The following is a 16,434-nucleotide window of genomic DNA, read 5'->3' on the forward strand; positions in this document are numbered from 1 at the left end:
AAGTCATTGTCATAGTTGTTTCAAACTTACATGAATTCTCCCCAAATTTAAGGAGGAAGTTTATAGCAATAAATTCAAATACAGATTGTCGGTTGCTTACCTTTCAAATACATGTTATAAATGTGAAATTAACTCTGTTTATGTATTACTTCTTCCAGTCAAAATCATTGAACAAAATGTGATTAAATTTAGTATAAAGCAAGTTCAGGGTTACTGAAGAAAAAAATAGACTTATTATATTCTATACCTGACAACCATTGCCTAAAACGTGAGCTACAGGTGACTTATATATATATTGTATATATATGTTCACTTTTTATATAAGTTTTTTATTAAATATTATTTTAAAGTTTTAGGGGAAAATTTTATGGGCTGACAACATTCCATTGTCAATTTATCGATTTAAAGAAGTTCTTAAAGAAGTTCAAAATTGGACTTTACTCCAATATAATAATGCTTAAAACTAAGTAACTGTATTCAGTTTCTATGAATCTTCTGATTTCTTTTATTATTAAAAGTAATTGATTTTAGTCATAGATGATATATACATACTGAGATTTTAGTTGACTTTTTGAACGAAACTCCAACTGTTGCATTTGTTGCGATAAATATATTTTTTTTATCGCTTATATGTAAAAGAAAAAATATTGTTTATATAAAAGAAAATTAGTTTACTTCCGTGTTTAGTGAGAATTTAAGTAGTAATTGTGCGAATATGGTCATCATTTGTGATAGTGGAGATGCTAGATTGGATGCCGCTGTTCATGGATGGCTTAAACGTGATAAGGTATGTTTAAAAATTATTAATCTCTTAGTAACTAATTTCTTGACATAAAAATGTAAATAAAGTACCTATTAGTAAGTAAATTACATACAATATTAACAAAATAGTTTTTCAGATATAATTTAGCAATACATTTTATAATAATTTAAACTCAATTTTTTCTAAAAATGAACCATTTTATTTCTTTATTATAAGTGTCGGTAATTTATACTGTGGCTTTAGCTCGCAATACTTGTCTTAATGTATATGTATCAAAAATATTATTTTTTGTGGCTTTTATTTATACTGAGAGAGCACAGATTATCTTTCAAAATTAATTAATTAATGCTAAGTGAAGCGATGAGGTATGATGATGCTATGTCTTTGAATAAATAAGTGAAGGTTGTATCAATGAAAGTAATTGTGCAAATTTATACGACCAACATTATCTGCAGTCAGTAAAGCGTTATTAATAGTTAGTGGCATAGAGAAAAAACTGTTTTGAATTTAAATTAAAATAAATATTCTTAAATCCAGCCTTGAATTGATATTACTGAAAAGTAAAAGTATCATAGTTGATGATGGGTGAATACAATCTTCATAGTATTATTTTATAAGTATAAATATTTATTTGTATTTTTGCCACATATTAAAAACTTTTTACAAAGATAACTTTTTGTTCCAAACTTCACAACTGCATAGAATCATTAAATCTATGTATAATATTTTTTATCAGAATCCAGTAACATATAAAGAAGTGGAAGATGATATTAAAAATTCAAGATGGGATACACTCAGGAAGACAATGTTGCAGCGGCAGAAGTTTGGTACAGCCGGCTTGCGAGGTCGCATGGGAGCCGGTTACATGTGTATGAATGATGTTGTTGTATTACAAACAGCACAGGTGAGGTTATCTTTTAGTACGTATTATTATCATATATATGTTCTCATTGTGTAATAACTATTAGACACTGATTAACAATATGTTGTGAATTATGAGACGACACATTCGTACGTCATTATTTAAATACAGTAATACAAAACATAAGTACTTTCAGCAAATGAATAAGTGATAAATATCAGTGTTAACTCATACCACATTAGGAATTAGTTATTTATAATGTCATAGCATTTTTACATGGCTTTTATACATAGTAATGATTTATTTTTAACTTATTCAATTTAATTATGCTCAAAGCATCAATTATTTTGATAAGATTTTGGTAATTATTTTATTGTATTTTGTATGTTTAATAATAATAACTGTTTTTTTATAACTAATTTTCTTTTTCAGGGTCTTTGTTCATATGTTCAAAAAGTATGTAATCAAAAACAAATCCAAAATGGCGTTGTCGTGGGCTTCGATGGGCGACACAATAGTCGCAGGTAAGTCATTTGAACTATAAACAACACTGTAAGGAATACATTTTATAATCAATAGAATCTTTTTTTTTTTGTGGCTTTTTTTTAATTGTGCCAAAAAGGCACAGATTATTTCGCCAAAGTCACGTATGATGGAGAAGACACGATGGAGACTGATTGGATCGGTCGAAATTACATGCTAAAATTAATTTTGAAGGTATTATGCACTAGACGAATTAGAGCAATATAATCTTATTGTGACATGATTAAAAAAAGTTACATTCTAATACGGACTCAAAATGATGTCTCAATATAGTTTCTTATAAGCCTTTGAAATATGCTGTAAAATTAATAACACAATTGATAGTGCCGTTATCTAAGTTACGTCATTGTAAATAATATTGTCAATATGTTATGATGAAATATTTGCTGGGGTCAATAATGTTTGTGATAAAGTTAAGCAAAAAATAATTCCCAAATTAGTTGGTATCTATCGATAACAAATAGGCCTGTATACTCGATTTAGTGTCAGATTTTTGGGAGATGAGGGCCTTACTTGAAGCAGGACCAGACAGGCACTTAATAATTAAATATTTTGATTTAATTTCCACATATATGTACGGTCTATACATCCGCTTTCTAAATACTGAGATAATATTTATTACTTATAGATAAAACCAATCATGTTCTTTACCTTATAAGCATTCAAGTCATAAACATGGATCATAAAGTAGGCGAACGCATATCTTTCACTGATTGATTGTCACAGTTATAATTACTATCTATTTCGCAAAAAATAATTTAGCGGAAAGTTCATTGACCGATATGAACATGGTCTTTCTGAGCCTGATAATAGACCAATGATGATCTGATCCAATAGGTATCTGTACAATGTGTATCGAGCTGAGATGGCGCAGTGGTTAGAACGCGTGCATCTTAAGCGATGATTGCGGGTTCAAACCCAGGCAAGCACTATATATATGTGCTTAATTTGTGTTTATAATTCATCTCATGCTGGGCGGTGAAGGAAAACATCGTGAGGAAACCTGCATGTGTCTAATTTAATCGAAATTCTGCCACATGTGCATTCCAACCCACATCGGAACAGCGTGATGGAATATGTTCCAAACCTCCTCCTTAATGGAAGAGGAGCCCTTATTTTAGCAGTGGGAAGTGTACAGGCTGTTACTTTACTTTTACTTTAGGTATCTGTAAATCTGCGTCATATCTATTTGTAATATAATTTGTTTTTATTGGGTATAAGTTTTGTTTACTTACGTCTAAGTTTTCTATCTTTTTAATTGATTCTCCAAGAATGGCTCTGAATGTTCATATGTTGAGATATTGCTCAACATGTTTTTATAGTAATGTTTGTATGTATATTGCGATTCTATTACATAACATAAATTTACATGGTCATCCTATCGGATTATGAAAGCGAGGGGCTAGAGGCAAAAATAGTATACCCAATAATTACCGATACAGTTTACCGGTTGGTAAGGACATCATTTGTAATATGAATTTCAATGAAGTCTCTCCTCTTTTATTTATAAAACATTTTAAGCGAGTATTGTGTGTGAATAAAAAACAATGAGTAAGAAAGCACCGGCGCTCACACACCGTGACAAAACACACGTGCCAACGTGGTGACATCGTGTGACCTTGCGATGTCGTGTTTAAGTCATATTTTTCATCTGACATCTGTAGATTATTAAAAACAATAGATATATGAGCTACATAATTATATAGGATTTTAACCCGCAAACTTCAGTCTCGTGAACAAGACATTCGTAGACAATGTCGAAATATCGAGCTCCACCGAACAAAAATAAAAAACATGGTAAATATCCCGAAATTAATAACTACATAATTATGTTTGTGGACTTATAAAACATACATTTATATATAACAAACATAAGTCCACAAACATATAAACATAACTGACTACCAAGAAACGATTCTAAAATCGAGGAAAATGACATTTTGTGTTCAATGCCTATCATAAATGTTATTTAACATCGTGAGTCAGCCTATTAAAGTGGCTCGTAAATGTAGATTACCTCTAATTTATTTTTGTTTTAAGACTTTTTAATTAGAAAGGAGAGACTAAGTGGATAATTAACATCAGATTGTAGGTTCAAATCAGACCTTATCGTTGATGAAAAATACGACCTCCGTGGTCGAGTAGTATATACGCCGGTTTCCATGGGTACTCCACTCCGAGGTCCCGGGTTCGATTCCCGGTAGAGCCGATGTAGAAAAAGTTCATTACTTTTCTATGTCGTCTTGGGTCTGGGTCTTGTGGTGCCATCGTTACTCTTGATTTACCACAACACAAGTGCTTTAGATACTTACATTGGGATCAGAGTAATGTATGTGGTGTTGTTCAATATTAAAATGTGAAGAAACCTTAATATGTCGGATAAAATTGTATCTCATGTTATATCATCAATCCACACTCAAGCATGGCAGTGAATTGAACCCCAAATCTTCTTCAGAGGCTTCCCTAATGATATTCACGGGTCGTTTTTAAAGGTAAAAAATACACCTGAAACATTTCACAAAAACGTTGTAAAGAAACCTTAATATGTCGGATAAAATTGTATCTCATGTTATATCATCAATCCACATTCAAGCATGGCAGTGAATTGAACCCCAGATCTTCTTAAGAGGCTTTCCTAATGATAATAATATTCACGGGTTGTTTTTAAAGGGAGAAGTAAAAAATACAGCTGAGACATTTCCCAGGTTCGCGGAATTGACGGCGAAGGTGTTCGTATCTGCCTCGATACCAGTCCACCTCTTCTCCGAAGTTTGCCCGACGCCATTGGTCTCGTTCGCCACTATAATGTACGGCGCCGCTGCGGGTGTCATGGTGACAGCATCCCACAACCCCAAGAACGACAACGGGTACAAGGTGTACTGGAGTAACGGCTCTCAAGTCACAACTCCACACGACGATAATATCCTTGAAGAAATATGGACTTGTTTAGAGTGAGTAGATTGTATGGTCAGGTTAGTCTGATACTAAGATTTGGTGTTAGGTTAGCTGTATATGCGATGCGTTGTATTTCGACTGAGTGAATCAATGAGGAGTGAATCAGCCAGTGAACTAAGCTAAAAAGGTACAATGGGCAAAATAATATTTTCCAAGGTAAGTAGCACATTGAGGAGGAAAGGGTTAGTAAATAAAACCACTGCAAGGGTTCCTATGGCTATATAATACAAACACATGCGGTGGTGTCCACTTACTTAACAGGTGGTTCATATTACTTTCTGCCTTGCGGTTTTCAATGTACATAGAATTATGTATATATAGTTGACATACGTTATATATACTGTTCATAAATTATATATCTAGGTAACTAGTTTTTGGTCACAGCTTCATCTGCCTATTAGGGGGAGGATTGTTTCCTAGTTTTTCGGCATAAGAAATTAGCCTTGAGGTACCAAACTTCATGCACTTATATATGAAGAGTCGAGATGGCTCAGTGGTTAGAACGCGTGCATCTTAACCGATGGTTGCGGGTTCAAACCCAGGCAAGCACCGCTGATTCATATGCTTAATTTGTCTTTATAATTCATCTCGTGCTCAGCGGTGAAGGAAAACATCGTGAGGAAACCTGCATGTGTCATTTGCATCTTTCAAGGTTGGTGCTGCATTGGAACAGCGTGGTGGAATATGTTCCAAACCTTCTCCTCAAAGGGAGGGGAGGCCTTTAGCCCAGCAATGGGAATTTACAGGCTGTTGTTGTTGTTGTATGCACTTATATTCGTGCACTTATAGTTACTTTTATTAGAAGAGTAAAAATTTAATTTAATATAATATGAATAAAAATATTAAATATATGTTTTTTCTTCGTCACTACCAGCATACCTGACGAACATTGGGAAATAGACGGGATAAGGAGTCACGAGCTCGTTAAAGATTGCTTAGAGGAAGTGACGACGAAATACATGGAGTACATACGGTCCAGCCTAAGCGAAGAGCTACTGGAACAAAACAGAAGGGCGGAGATTAGAACTGTGTACAGCGCGATGCACGGCGTCGGTTACGATTTTATCGTCAAGGCATTCGAAGCTGCCAATTTGAAGGTATTTTTTCTCTAATTCGACTGTTAATTTCTACCCCACACTACTCGACCATGAAGGCTGACGACCTTCGTGGTCGAGTTACACCGGTTTTCATGGCTACGCCACTCAACGGTGTCGGGTTCGATACCCGGCCGAGTCGATCTAGAAAAAGTTCTGTAGTTTTCTATGTTGTCTTGGGTCTGGGTGTTTGTGGTGCCGTCGTTACTTCTGATATTCCCATAACACAAGAGCTTTAGCTGCTTACATTGGTATTATAGTAATGTAGGTGATGTTGTTCAATATTTATTAATTTAATATTATTTAAAATTTAATGGATGTGATTTTCCAAATTTCAATATCTTGTATATGTTTGTTTTACTATGAGGTGTAGTTGTTGGGAACTCTATGCTCTTTTCTCCTCTGACGACAGGTATAGTAGCGGTATACATTTTATAATGATCGTTTGATCAGATAAAATGTGGAATCGTAAGAAACATACTTATCATCACATTTAATATCAGTTGGAATAAGAAAAATTCGTAAATAGTTTTAAAAAACAACGTAGTGTAAATAGTCAGAACGTAACAATTAAAGTATGGTAGAAGATTTGTAATGTTTAGTGTATCATAACTTCCAGGCACCGCTGAGCGTAATCGAACAGCAGGACCCGAACCCGGACTTCCCGACGGTGAAGTTCCCCAACCCCGAGGAGAAGGAGTGCCTGGACCTCAGCCGGAGCCTCGCCGACCGAAACGGCGTGCGGCTCGTCCTCGTCAACGACCCGGACGCCGACCGCCTGGCCGTCGCGGAGTACGACGACGAGTGAGTCTCTAAGTTCATAATCATTTATTAATTATCATCATTATCATTACATAGTATAAAATAAAGTCGCTAACTGCTGTCTGTCCCCATCTGTGGTTAGATCTTTAAAATTACACAACGGATTTTTATGCGGTTTATTAATTTTTAGAGTGTTTTGAGAGAAACGTTTTGGTATATAATACATGAATAATATAGTTACCAAATACTATCAATTTTAGAAGTGTCTCGTGTAATGTCGTAAATAACAAATTCTGTAGTATATTTTTTTTTAGGAGTCGAGATGGCCCTGTGTTTAGAACACGTGCATCTTAACCGATGATTGCGGGTTCAAACCCAGGCAAGCACCGCTGATTCATGTGCTTATTTTATTTCTTATTATTGCAATTGGACTATAGCGTGGGGCATTCTAGAAAAAGATAGAGACATTGAAGCATCATTTGTAAAACGATAATATTATTTTGGCCATCCCGAACTACTGAGATTACATTTCAGAAGTGGGATCGCCCATAGAGGACAATTGTTTTATATTGACAGCTCAATAATATTTAAAATAAGAAATAGTGTTACATGCCAGTATTAAATGCTATGCCATATAAAATAATATTAATTACAGTTTTACAAATTATTGATCAATTAATTACAATAATAGTTGTATATAATAAAGTAAATTCAATATCCCCTGCTATATTAATAATATGCAATAATAATGTGATATAAATTATGATATAGAATCAAATGTAATAAAACCGTATTGAAGGCTAAGGTTACTCTCGTAACACTAGCCTTACTATTTCTTCAAGACATTACAATGAACAATAATGTCTGTTAACTTATACTTCATAAGTCTAAATAAATTCGTCCTAATCCTAATTATGCAATAAAAAACTACCCTCAGATCGAAGTCCTGGAAAGTGTTCACGGGAAACGAGATGGGATCACTCCTGGGATGGTGGCTGCTGCAGCAGTACTGCGCCAGCGGCGCCGCCGTGGGGGAAGACGAGGTGTTCCTGATAGCGAGCTACGTCAGCTCCAAGATGCTACGGTCCATCGCGAAGGGGAAGGCACAACTGGTGGAGACCCTCACTGGGTTCAAATGGATGGGTATGGAAATAATATCATAATATATCTTCAAGTTATATGATTATCCTGAGTATATACAGAGTCGGATTTAAAGGTGTGGAGACCGGAGCCACAAAGCAGTGAGGGCCCTAGACAAACAGAAGCGTGAACACCCTAATAATTATATTATTATGAATTAATTAGTTTTTTTTTTTTTATTTCAATCAGTAAGCTATTAATTGTTTCGTATTTGTATCGGTAACTTTTAAAATATTAAATAGTAACATTATTATAATTTGACTATATCTCAGTATTTGTTAACTTGCTGAAAACTGTGGCCCTCTCTCATGTGGAGGCCCCAGGGCAGTTGCCCCGGTTGCCCTCCCCTAAATCCGGCCCTGAGTATATACTTAAATATAAGCCTATATACGTAAATTGCTTTAAATTTCAAGTCTCAGCTTGTACCATTTAGTTGTATGTAACAAGATTCAAAAATCTGTTTTAAACTAGCTGTGCCTGCGACGTTTGAATTTAACAATAAAAAAATATAATTGTAGTCTAAGTTACTCCTTATTATATCAGTTATCTGTCAGTGAAAGTCCCGTCAAAATCGGTCCAGCCGTTCCAGAGATTAGCCGGAACAAACAGAGAGGCAGACAGATAAAAATTGCAACAAATGTTATTTTGGTATATGTACTGTGTACACATATATATCCATTGAGTAATAGAGGGCTATTTTAATATTACAAATAGACACTCCAATTTTATTATGTGTATAGATGTAGACTGCACTACATTTACTAATAGGCTATTTGACAATGCGAAAAATTAATTGTGAATTATTGTAATCAGTGTATATTATGAGTTTAAAAATAATTATTTACTAAGGAAAGTTGAAAATAATACTTAATTTATTCAAAAATCCATCAAAAAAAATGCAAATTTTCAAACGTTTGTCACGTGACACAAAACGCTCCTGATTGGCCGGACTTATGATGAAGTCACTTTCTTGTAAACCTTGCTTTTCTACTGTATGTACCACAGATTAAAATACAGGAAAGTGACGTCACCGACCCCATTGCAGGGCCATATTTTCCAAGTAGCGTTTTTGCGCGCTATTTAAATATGGAATTTTTATTATGATATTTTTCGGCAAATATGTACTAGAAATAAAAAAACGCAACTTTTACTGGGTTCCTTAACTTATACTAAATAATATAAAATGGATTTTAAAAACCAGTCAAATAGCCTATTTAGGTTATCAATAAACTATATTCTTCTTTCTCTTTTTCACATATATTTTTTTTTTGTGGTAGTATTTGATTATTGACGATTCAAAAACGCTTCATTGTGAAGTTTACTTGAATAAAATTGATTTGATTTGATAACAATGGCATGTACTATGCAAATTTTCATGATATATTTATTATTATTATATATTTCTATCGGATACGAGATATTTATTAGATTTTTTATCCAATTTTAGGCAATGTAACCCTTCTGCTGCTGCAACAAGGTAAAATGCCGTTGTTCGCTTTCGAAGAAGCGATCGGTTACATGTGCAACCACAAAGTCCCCGACAAGGATGGAGTTTCAGCTGCCGTGCATGTAAGTCTAACCTGGAAATTGCCCACTGCTGGGCTAAGGCCTTCTCTCCCATTCAGAAGAAGATTCGGAACATATTCCACCTCATAGTTCCAATGCGGGTTGGTGGAATACGCATGTGGGAGAATTTCTAAGAAATGAGACACACGCAGGTTTCCTCACCATCTTGAAATAAAACTAGTTATAACGGATTTGAAGTGTAACGCTGTAAAGTGCTCGATACGTCGGGATGTCAAAAATAATTAATATACGCGATTCAAATCCGTTATAGCTAGTTTTATTTCAATGTGTAATCGCGAAAATTTAAGACAATATTATCCTTACCATGTTTTTCTTCACCACCGAGCACGAGATGAACACAAATTAAGAACATCGATACTCAGTGGTGTTTGCCTGGGTTTGAACCCGCAATCATCGGTTAAGATGCACGCGTTCTAACCACTGGGCTATCTGGGCATTATGAAAGTAATAAGAAACCTTATTGTAATCAAAGAAAGCTGAGTTAGCCAGGATATTGTGTCAGTAAAACGTATATGTAGATTTTTCGTTGTTTTTTTTAAATTAAGTAAGGTCTCTGTTATTTAAGGTGATTGTTCTTTTTCCCTATATTTTGTTTTCTCTTTATTGTTTTACATTAGATTTATATTTTACATAGTCTAACTGATTTTAAGTATTTTAAGCACATAGTCTATAAGTTTTTAAATAATCATGCAGTGTTTATCTATAATTAGTTGTACAATTGCGTTTGATATTTTGTTTATTTTAATTGTACCTATAGTAAGTTGTATATTGTAAAATAAAATAAAACCCAAAAATAATAATTTCTTCCACAGGTAGCAACGCTCGCGTCGAGTCTGTATTCCAAGGGATCCTCTCTATTGAATCAGTTGCAAGCTCTGTACGCGGAATACGGTTACCACATTTCCTACAACTCTTACTTCGCGTTTGAAGACGCCTCTGCCATTCAGAAGATATTCAGTAGAATCAGAAACTACCACGGTCCGGGGCAGGTAAGTGCCGAATATAATACAACAACAACAACAACAGCCTGTAAATTCCCACTGCTGGGCTAAAGACCTCCTCTCCCTTTGAGGAGAAGGTTTGGAAAATTTTCCACCACGCTGTTCCAATGCGGTTTGGTGGAATACACATGTGGCAGAATTTATATGAAATTTGTCACATGCAGATTTCCTCACGGTGTTTTCCTTCACCGCTGAGCACGAGATGAATTATAAAGACAAATAAAGCACATGAAACAGAGGTGCTTGCCTGGGTTTGAACCCGCAATCATCGGTTAAGATGCACGCGTTCTAACCACTGGGCCATCTCGACTCAATAACCGAATATAATAAATCAGTAGTAAACAGACAGGGGAGGAAATAAGTTAAGAGTTGTTGTGATACAGTGAATTCGACTTTTTTATTGGATTTTGTATTTTATATGCGAAAAGGACATAACATCTCAGTGTCTAAGGTTAATAGCATTGGTTATATGATGCTTAGTATAAAATATAAAAAGCCAAAATATTTAATATAAAATGTAAAAAAGGCACGGGCATCTGCGAGCCTGTGGATGTGGTAAATTAAATAATGAAAAAAGCATTGTTTATATAGGAAATTCGACATGGGGATCATGAGACCGGTCATATATCTATGTAATAAAAATAAATCATTAAAATGTTACAATTTGTGTATTTTATTCGTAGTATCCAAGGAAAGTGGGGTCAGTCGAGATACTGTCCATTAAAGATTTCGCTGCGGGCGTCACAATACCCGACGACGGGAATGGCAGCGGACACCTGGGTGAGTTCATTTAAATGTTGCCAGATAAGATAATGTTTTTGTTTTTATTGTTTTTATGGAATAGGTTGGCGGACGAGCATATGGGCCACCTGATGGTAAGTGGTCACCATCACCCATAGACAATGACGCTGAAAGAAATATTAACTATTCCTTACATCGTCAATGTGCCACCAACCTTGGGAACTAAGATGTTACGTCCCTTGTGCCTGTAGTTACACTGGCTCACTCACCCTTCAAACCGGAACACAACAATACTGAGTACTGTTATTTGGCGGTAGAATAACTGGTGAGTGGGTGGTACCTACCCAAATAATATGTTAGTGCAAAGTACGCGAGTATCGGCGTGTAAAAATCAAAATTAAAATAAATTTTATTTAAGTAGGCTTTTATAACCACCACCTACCACCTTTGAAATGTCATTGTATAATTAAGTGAAGCTATCACCGGTTTGGAAAGTAGATTCTAACGAGAAGAACCGGCAAGAAACTCAGTAGTTACTCTTTTTCAACATTTAAAAAATACTAGCACAGTCATATTAGTTAAATACAATTATGTATGTATGTAATGTATTCTGCCTGGAAGTCAACAGGTATTAACTCCATGTTTTTTATCATCTATAAAATCTTGTATCGAATAATGCCTTTTTTACTAATGTATGTTTCAAAAACGATTTGGATTTACGAAAAAAAATGTCTGCGGAATTTTATCTTAGAAAGAGATACCTTGCTCCAAGAATGATTAGGCGTCATAAGCTTATCCATTTTTCCTGTGCACATACAATGATTACCACTGATTCTATCAAAGTGATCAACAACAGCCTGTTAATTTTCACTGCTGGGCTAAAGGCCTCTCCCTTTGAGGAGAAGGTTTGGAACATATTCCATCATGCTGTTCCAATGCGGGTTGGTGGAATACACATGTGGCAGAATTTCTATGAAATTTGTCACATGCATTACTCACGATGTTTTCCTTCACCGCTGAGCACGAGATGAATTATAAAGACAAATTAAGCACATGAATCAGCGGTGCTTTGAACCCGCAATCATAGGTTAAGATGCACGCGTTCTAACCACGCGGCCATCTCTGTTCAAAGCGATCAATGTAACTGTATTCGACGATGATTTTGACGACCTCCATGGTCGAGTGGTGTGTACACCGGTTTGCATGGGTACGCCACTCTGAGGTCCCGGGTTCGATTCCCGGCCGAGTCGATGTAGATTACCATTAGTTGTCTACGTTGTCTTGGGTCTGGGTGTTTGTGGTACCGTCGTTTCTTCTGATTGTCCATAACACAGTGCTTAAGCTACTTACATTGGGATCAGAGTAATGTATAGTCCATTCCAATGACAAAAGGAGACATTCAAAACATACCGTATTTTTCAATATCACAAGTGTTTTGTTGATAATTCCACTATAAGATTAACTACAAACAGTTCTTGATTAATATATCTTCATTTGTAATACAACAATATTTCACTAAACTACATAGATCCACTTTAATTTCACTTCCAAAGTAACGAAAACAGTTTTGTCGACATTCAAGACGCCATTTCTCGATGACGAACATTAAAAATAGAGGCCTCAACTAGGCATGTTCGCTAAACGAATGTAGACGAATGAATTTATACAGATAAAAAATATATTATTTTAGTTTTAAAATTCATTATAGATATTTTTTTTTAAATATATTTATTTAATTGGTTGTAATATATAATATGAATTATTTATAAGAAACGTAAAAAGTTACCTAACGATAGATAAAAAAGTTATTTTTATACAGTAAGGTTTTTACATAAAAATAATATTTTTGCCAAAAATGTTAAAAGAATTATTTTACTTAAAAATAATCTCTTATCTCGAAATGTAGATCAGTTTTGTGCATAGCAATTTTATAGTTTTGAAAATAATACAATGTTAAGAAAGACATTCGTCTCTCATCTTTCGTATCATGTGCACGGATGCATATTCGGAATTCTCTGAAGTTTTTTATTACGACCTGACTTTGTTTAAACGGAAAATTACTTTTAAAATCAAAAAAAAAATATCGTTCTTTAGCATTAATTACCCATTCATTCAATTATTTTGACCTCACTAGTCGAACGCAAATGACATATCAATTCAAGGTCAAAGTTGTTTATTTACCTTTTCTCCTCTTCCCATTGGAATAGACTATATGTGATGTTGTCTCATATTTATTTATTTATTTATTTATATTTACGCTGTTAAGAACTACTATCTCTCATCATAGTAACGATGACGACATGATTTTAATACGTCATATATGTATGTATTATGTATATATATGTATTTATTTATATGTATACTTGTATGTATGTATGTAGGTATTTATTGATATATGTACGTATGCACATTATTGAATATTTATTACTGTTATTTAATTATGTATGTGTTTAGCTTGTATTCATTTTAAGAGTAGTTATAATTGCACCACCCTATACTGTCTTCCACAGACAACTTTCTAACCCAAGGTAGTCTGGAAGAAATGGCTAGTAAGCCATAAGGCCGCCTTTGTTTCACCATTAGTTTTTAGTTTGTGTATTCTGTAATCGTTTATAATTATAATTGTGGTGTACAAAAAGTGTTAAATAAATAAATATTTATTCCTGTGAATGTATTCCTCAGCAGTGTTGCCACCTGCTAGATGTTCACGCATAAATATCCCTATGACTAATGAAAATGTTGAGAAAGCTGGAGTAGCCCAAAATCGTCAAAATAAAATCTCATGTAGCCCATTTGGGCGACAAGCGATTTTTCATATTTTTATATCGGCGTTTCGTCGGCGAGGTAGCCCAAATGGCGATAAATCGCCCAATCTGGCAACCCTGTTCCTCAGGCATGGTGGGCACGGGGCTGGACGGCGACTACGCGTGCGGCGAGATGGTGGCGCTGCGGTGCGCGGGCGGGCTGCGCGCCGTCGTGCGCACGAGCGGCACCGAGCTCAAGGTCAAGTACTACACGGAGCTGCGCAGGTGGGCGACACACACACACACATTTTGATAATTTTATGTACACAGTTTCGCACACGTACCAGTTTCACGTCTTATAATATTTATAATTCTAGCTAGCCATTCCGAGACAACAAGAAATCCGATTGTAAAGACACATTAGCGTTCGTGTTCTCATTTATAACTTAATCATAATAATATAAAATTTGCTATTTGCTATTCCATTTTCTTGTCGAGCTGCGTTTTAGCTAGAATAGAATAGAATATAATACTGTTTATTCGGGAACACCCACATTTACAAATTAAATAAATACTAAAAAAAAAAAAATGCGACACACACATTAAATAAATAAATAATCTTTATTCACATAAAATGTTACAAAGTATAATGAAGTCCCTTATTTCTGAGCTAAGCTCAAAGACCTGTATTACAGAAATCATGTGTCCTCTCTCATATTTTAGTGTCATATCGTTCTATGTAAATGAAAATAAATGATAAATAATTATTTCTTATTGTATACTAGAGTAAAGTGTGTGCGTGCGTGCGTGCGTGCGTGCGTGCGTGCGTGCGTGCGTGCGTGCGTGCGTGCGTGTGTGTGTGTGCGTGCGTGCGTGTGTGTGTTTGTGTGTGTGTGTGTGTGTTTGTGTGAGTGTATATGTGTAATTTTGTTTCACAAAATATTATAGCAACAACAGTTCAGTTTGTTCACAATTTAGTCCTAGTAGCCAATTTTTAATAATTACTTTAGCTTCACGATTACATAAAGGATGTATATTTTTTATTTTATTTATTTTGTTATACAAATAAACCGCTTTAAAATCATGTTGTCGTTTGGCTGAAACTGTTCGACATATAACAGGTGGTTATACGTTTTTAATGACACGTTGTTTACTGTATTCGTCGGCATGATAGGGGGTTATTCTATGTTGTTGGATAACCAATTGATAGACGTATAGTTGCCTTACCGCAAGGAGTTGACATTTTTCATACAACTTAGTTGTAGAAAATCTGTGTGGGTATGACTTTTAAGATAGATCTATGTGCTCTTTCCAAGTCTAATATAAAGGTTTTACAAGCACCACCCCAAGCTTTTATACAATATCCAATGACTGACTGAACTAGTGCATAATATATTGTGCGCAGAAGATCTAAATCAGCAACGTGTCTCAACTTCTTGAAAACCCAAATAAGTTTTCTGGTGCGCGTAGTTGTATGTCTATATGAGAGCGCCAGATAAGTTTTTCGTCCAGAATAACTCCTAGATATTTGACGGTCGTACATTTAGTTATCTCAAAGCATGAACAGGAAGCAAGAGAATCACTGGGGTAGTTACATGTGTGAACCTTAAGACTAAAGTTCTCTGGTTTTATTTTGGCCACAGAAAACTGAATAAATGAGGTTTTGGAGAGATTCAATGTCAACAGGTTTACACTAAGCCTAACAACTAAGCCTAACACTAACATTCATTTTACTATTCGATTTTCTTGTCGAGATGTTTTTAACTACTGTGTCATTTCGTTTTTCAGCGAACAGGAGGCAATTAAAATCGAATTCGAGAAGATGGTCAAAGATTTCATCGAGGAACTGATTCAACCCACGATAAACGGACTGAAATGGATATAGTACTTGAGATTAAACAAATAACGACATATTCGTTCCGCACAATTTCTGTCATAATTGCATTCATGTTATGTTCGAAAAAAAAAAATTACAATTTATTTTTTTATATATTTTTTTTTGTTTTACCAAAGGATTAGTTAAGTTCTGTGATAAAATATATTCCAAACCATTTGTTAAACAAATTGTGATATTTTAATTATTAACAAAGTGTGATTTTAAAAGGCATATTAATTTATTAATGTACAGTTTTAATATATTGACAGACTTAAAATGTGACTTAACTACTGTGGTAAACCACTAATAAAACATATTATTATAAAAAAACAAATTTTATTTATAAAATAACCCTAACATACAAAA

The 16,434-nt window shown here is 34.6% G+C and overlaps 1 protein-coding gene across 1 annotated transcript; it reads left to right on the forward strand.

The window, feature by feature from the left end:
- The first annotated feature begins 561 nt into the window (after positions 1-561).
- Positions 562-16,398, forward strand: LOC124531883 (phosphoglucomutase-2). The gene is made up of 12 exons (XM_047106451.1): positions 562-787; positions 1,500-1,667; positions 2,058-2,149; positions 4,874-5,119; positions 5,998-6,220; positions 6,837-7,021; positions 7,917-8,122; positions 9,567-9,688; positions 10,519-10,695; positions 11,391-11,487; positions 14,342-14,477; positions 15,981-16,398. The coding sequence occupies exons 1-12, from the start codon at positions 716-718 to the stop codon at positions 16,075-16,077; spliced, it is 1,821 nt and encodes a 606-aa protein (XP_046962407.1). The 5' UTR covers positions 562-715; the 3' UTR covers positions 16,078-16,398.
- The last annotated feature ends 36 nt before the right edge of the window (positions 16,399-16,434 follow it).

This window comes from Vanessa cardui, chromosome 8 (assembly GCF_905220365.1).
Source record: "Vanessa cardui chromosome 8, ilVanCard2.1, whole genome shotgun sequence".
NCBI lineage: Eukaryota > Metazoa > Arthropoda > Insecta > Lepidoptera > Nymphalidae > Vanessa > Vanessa cardui.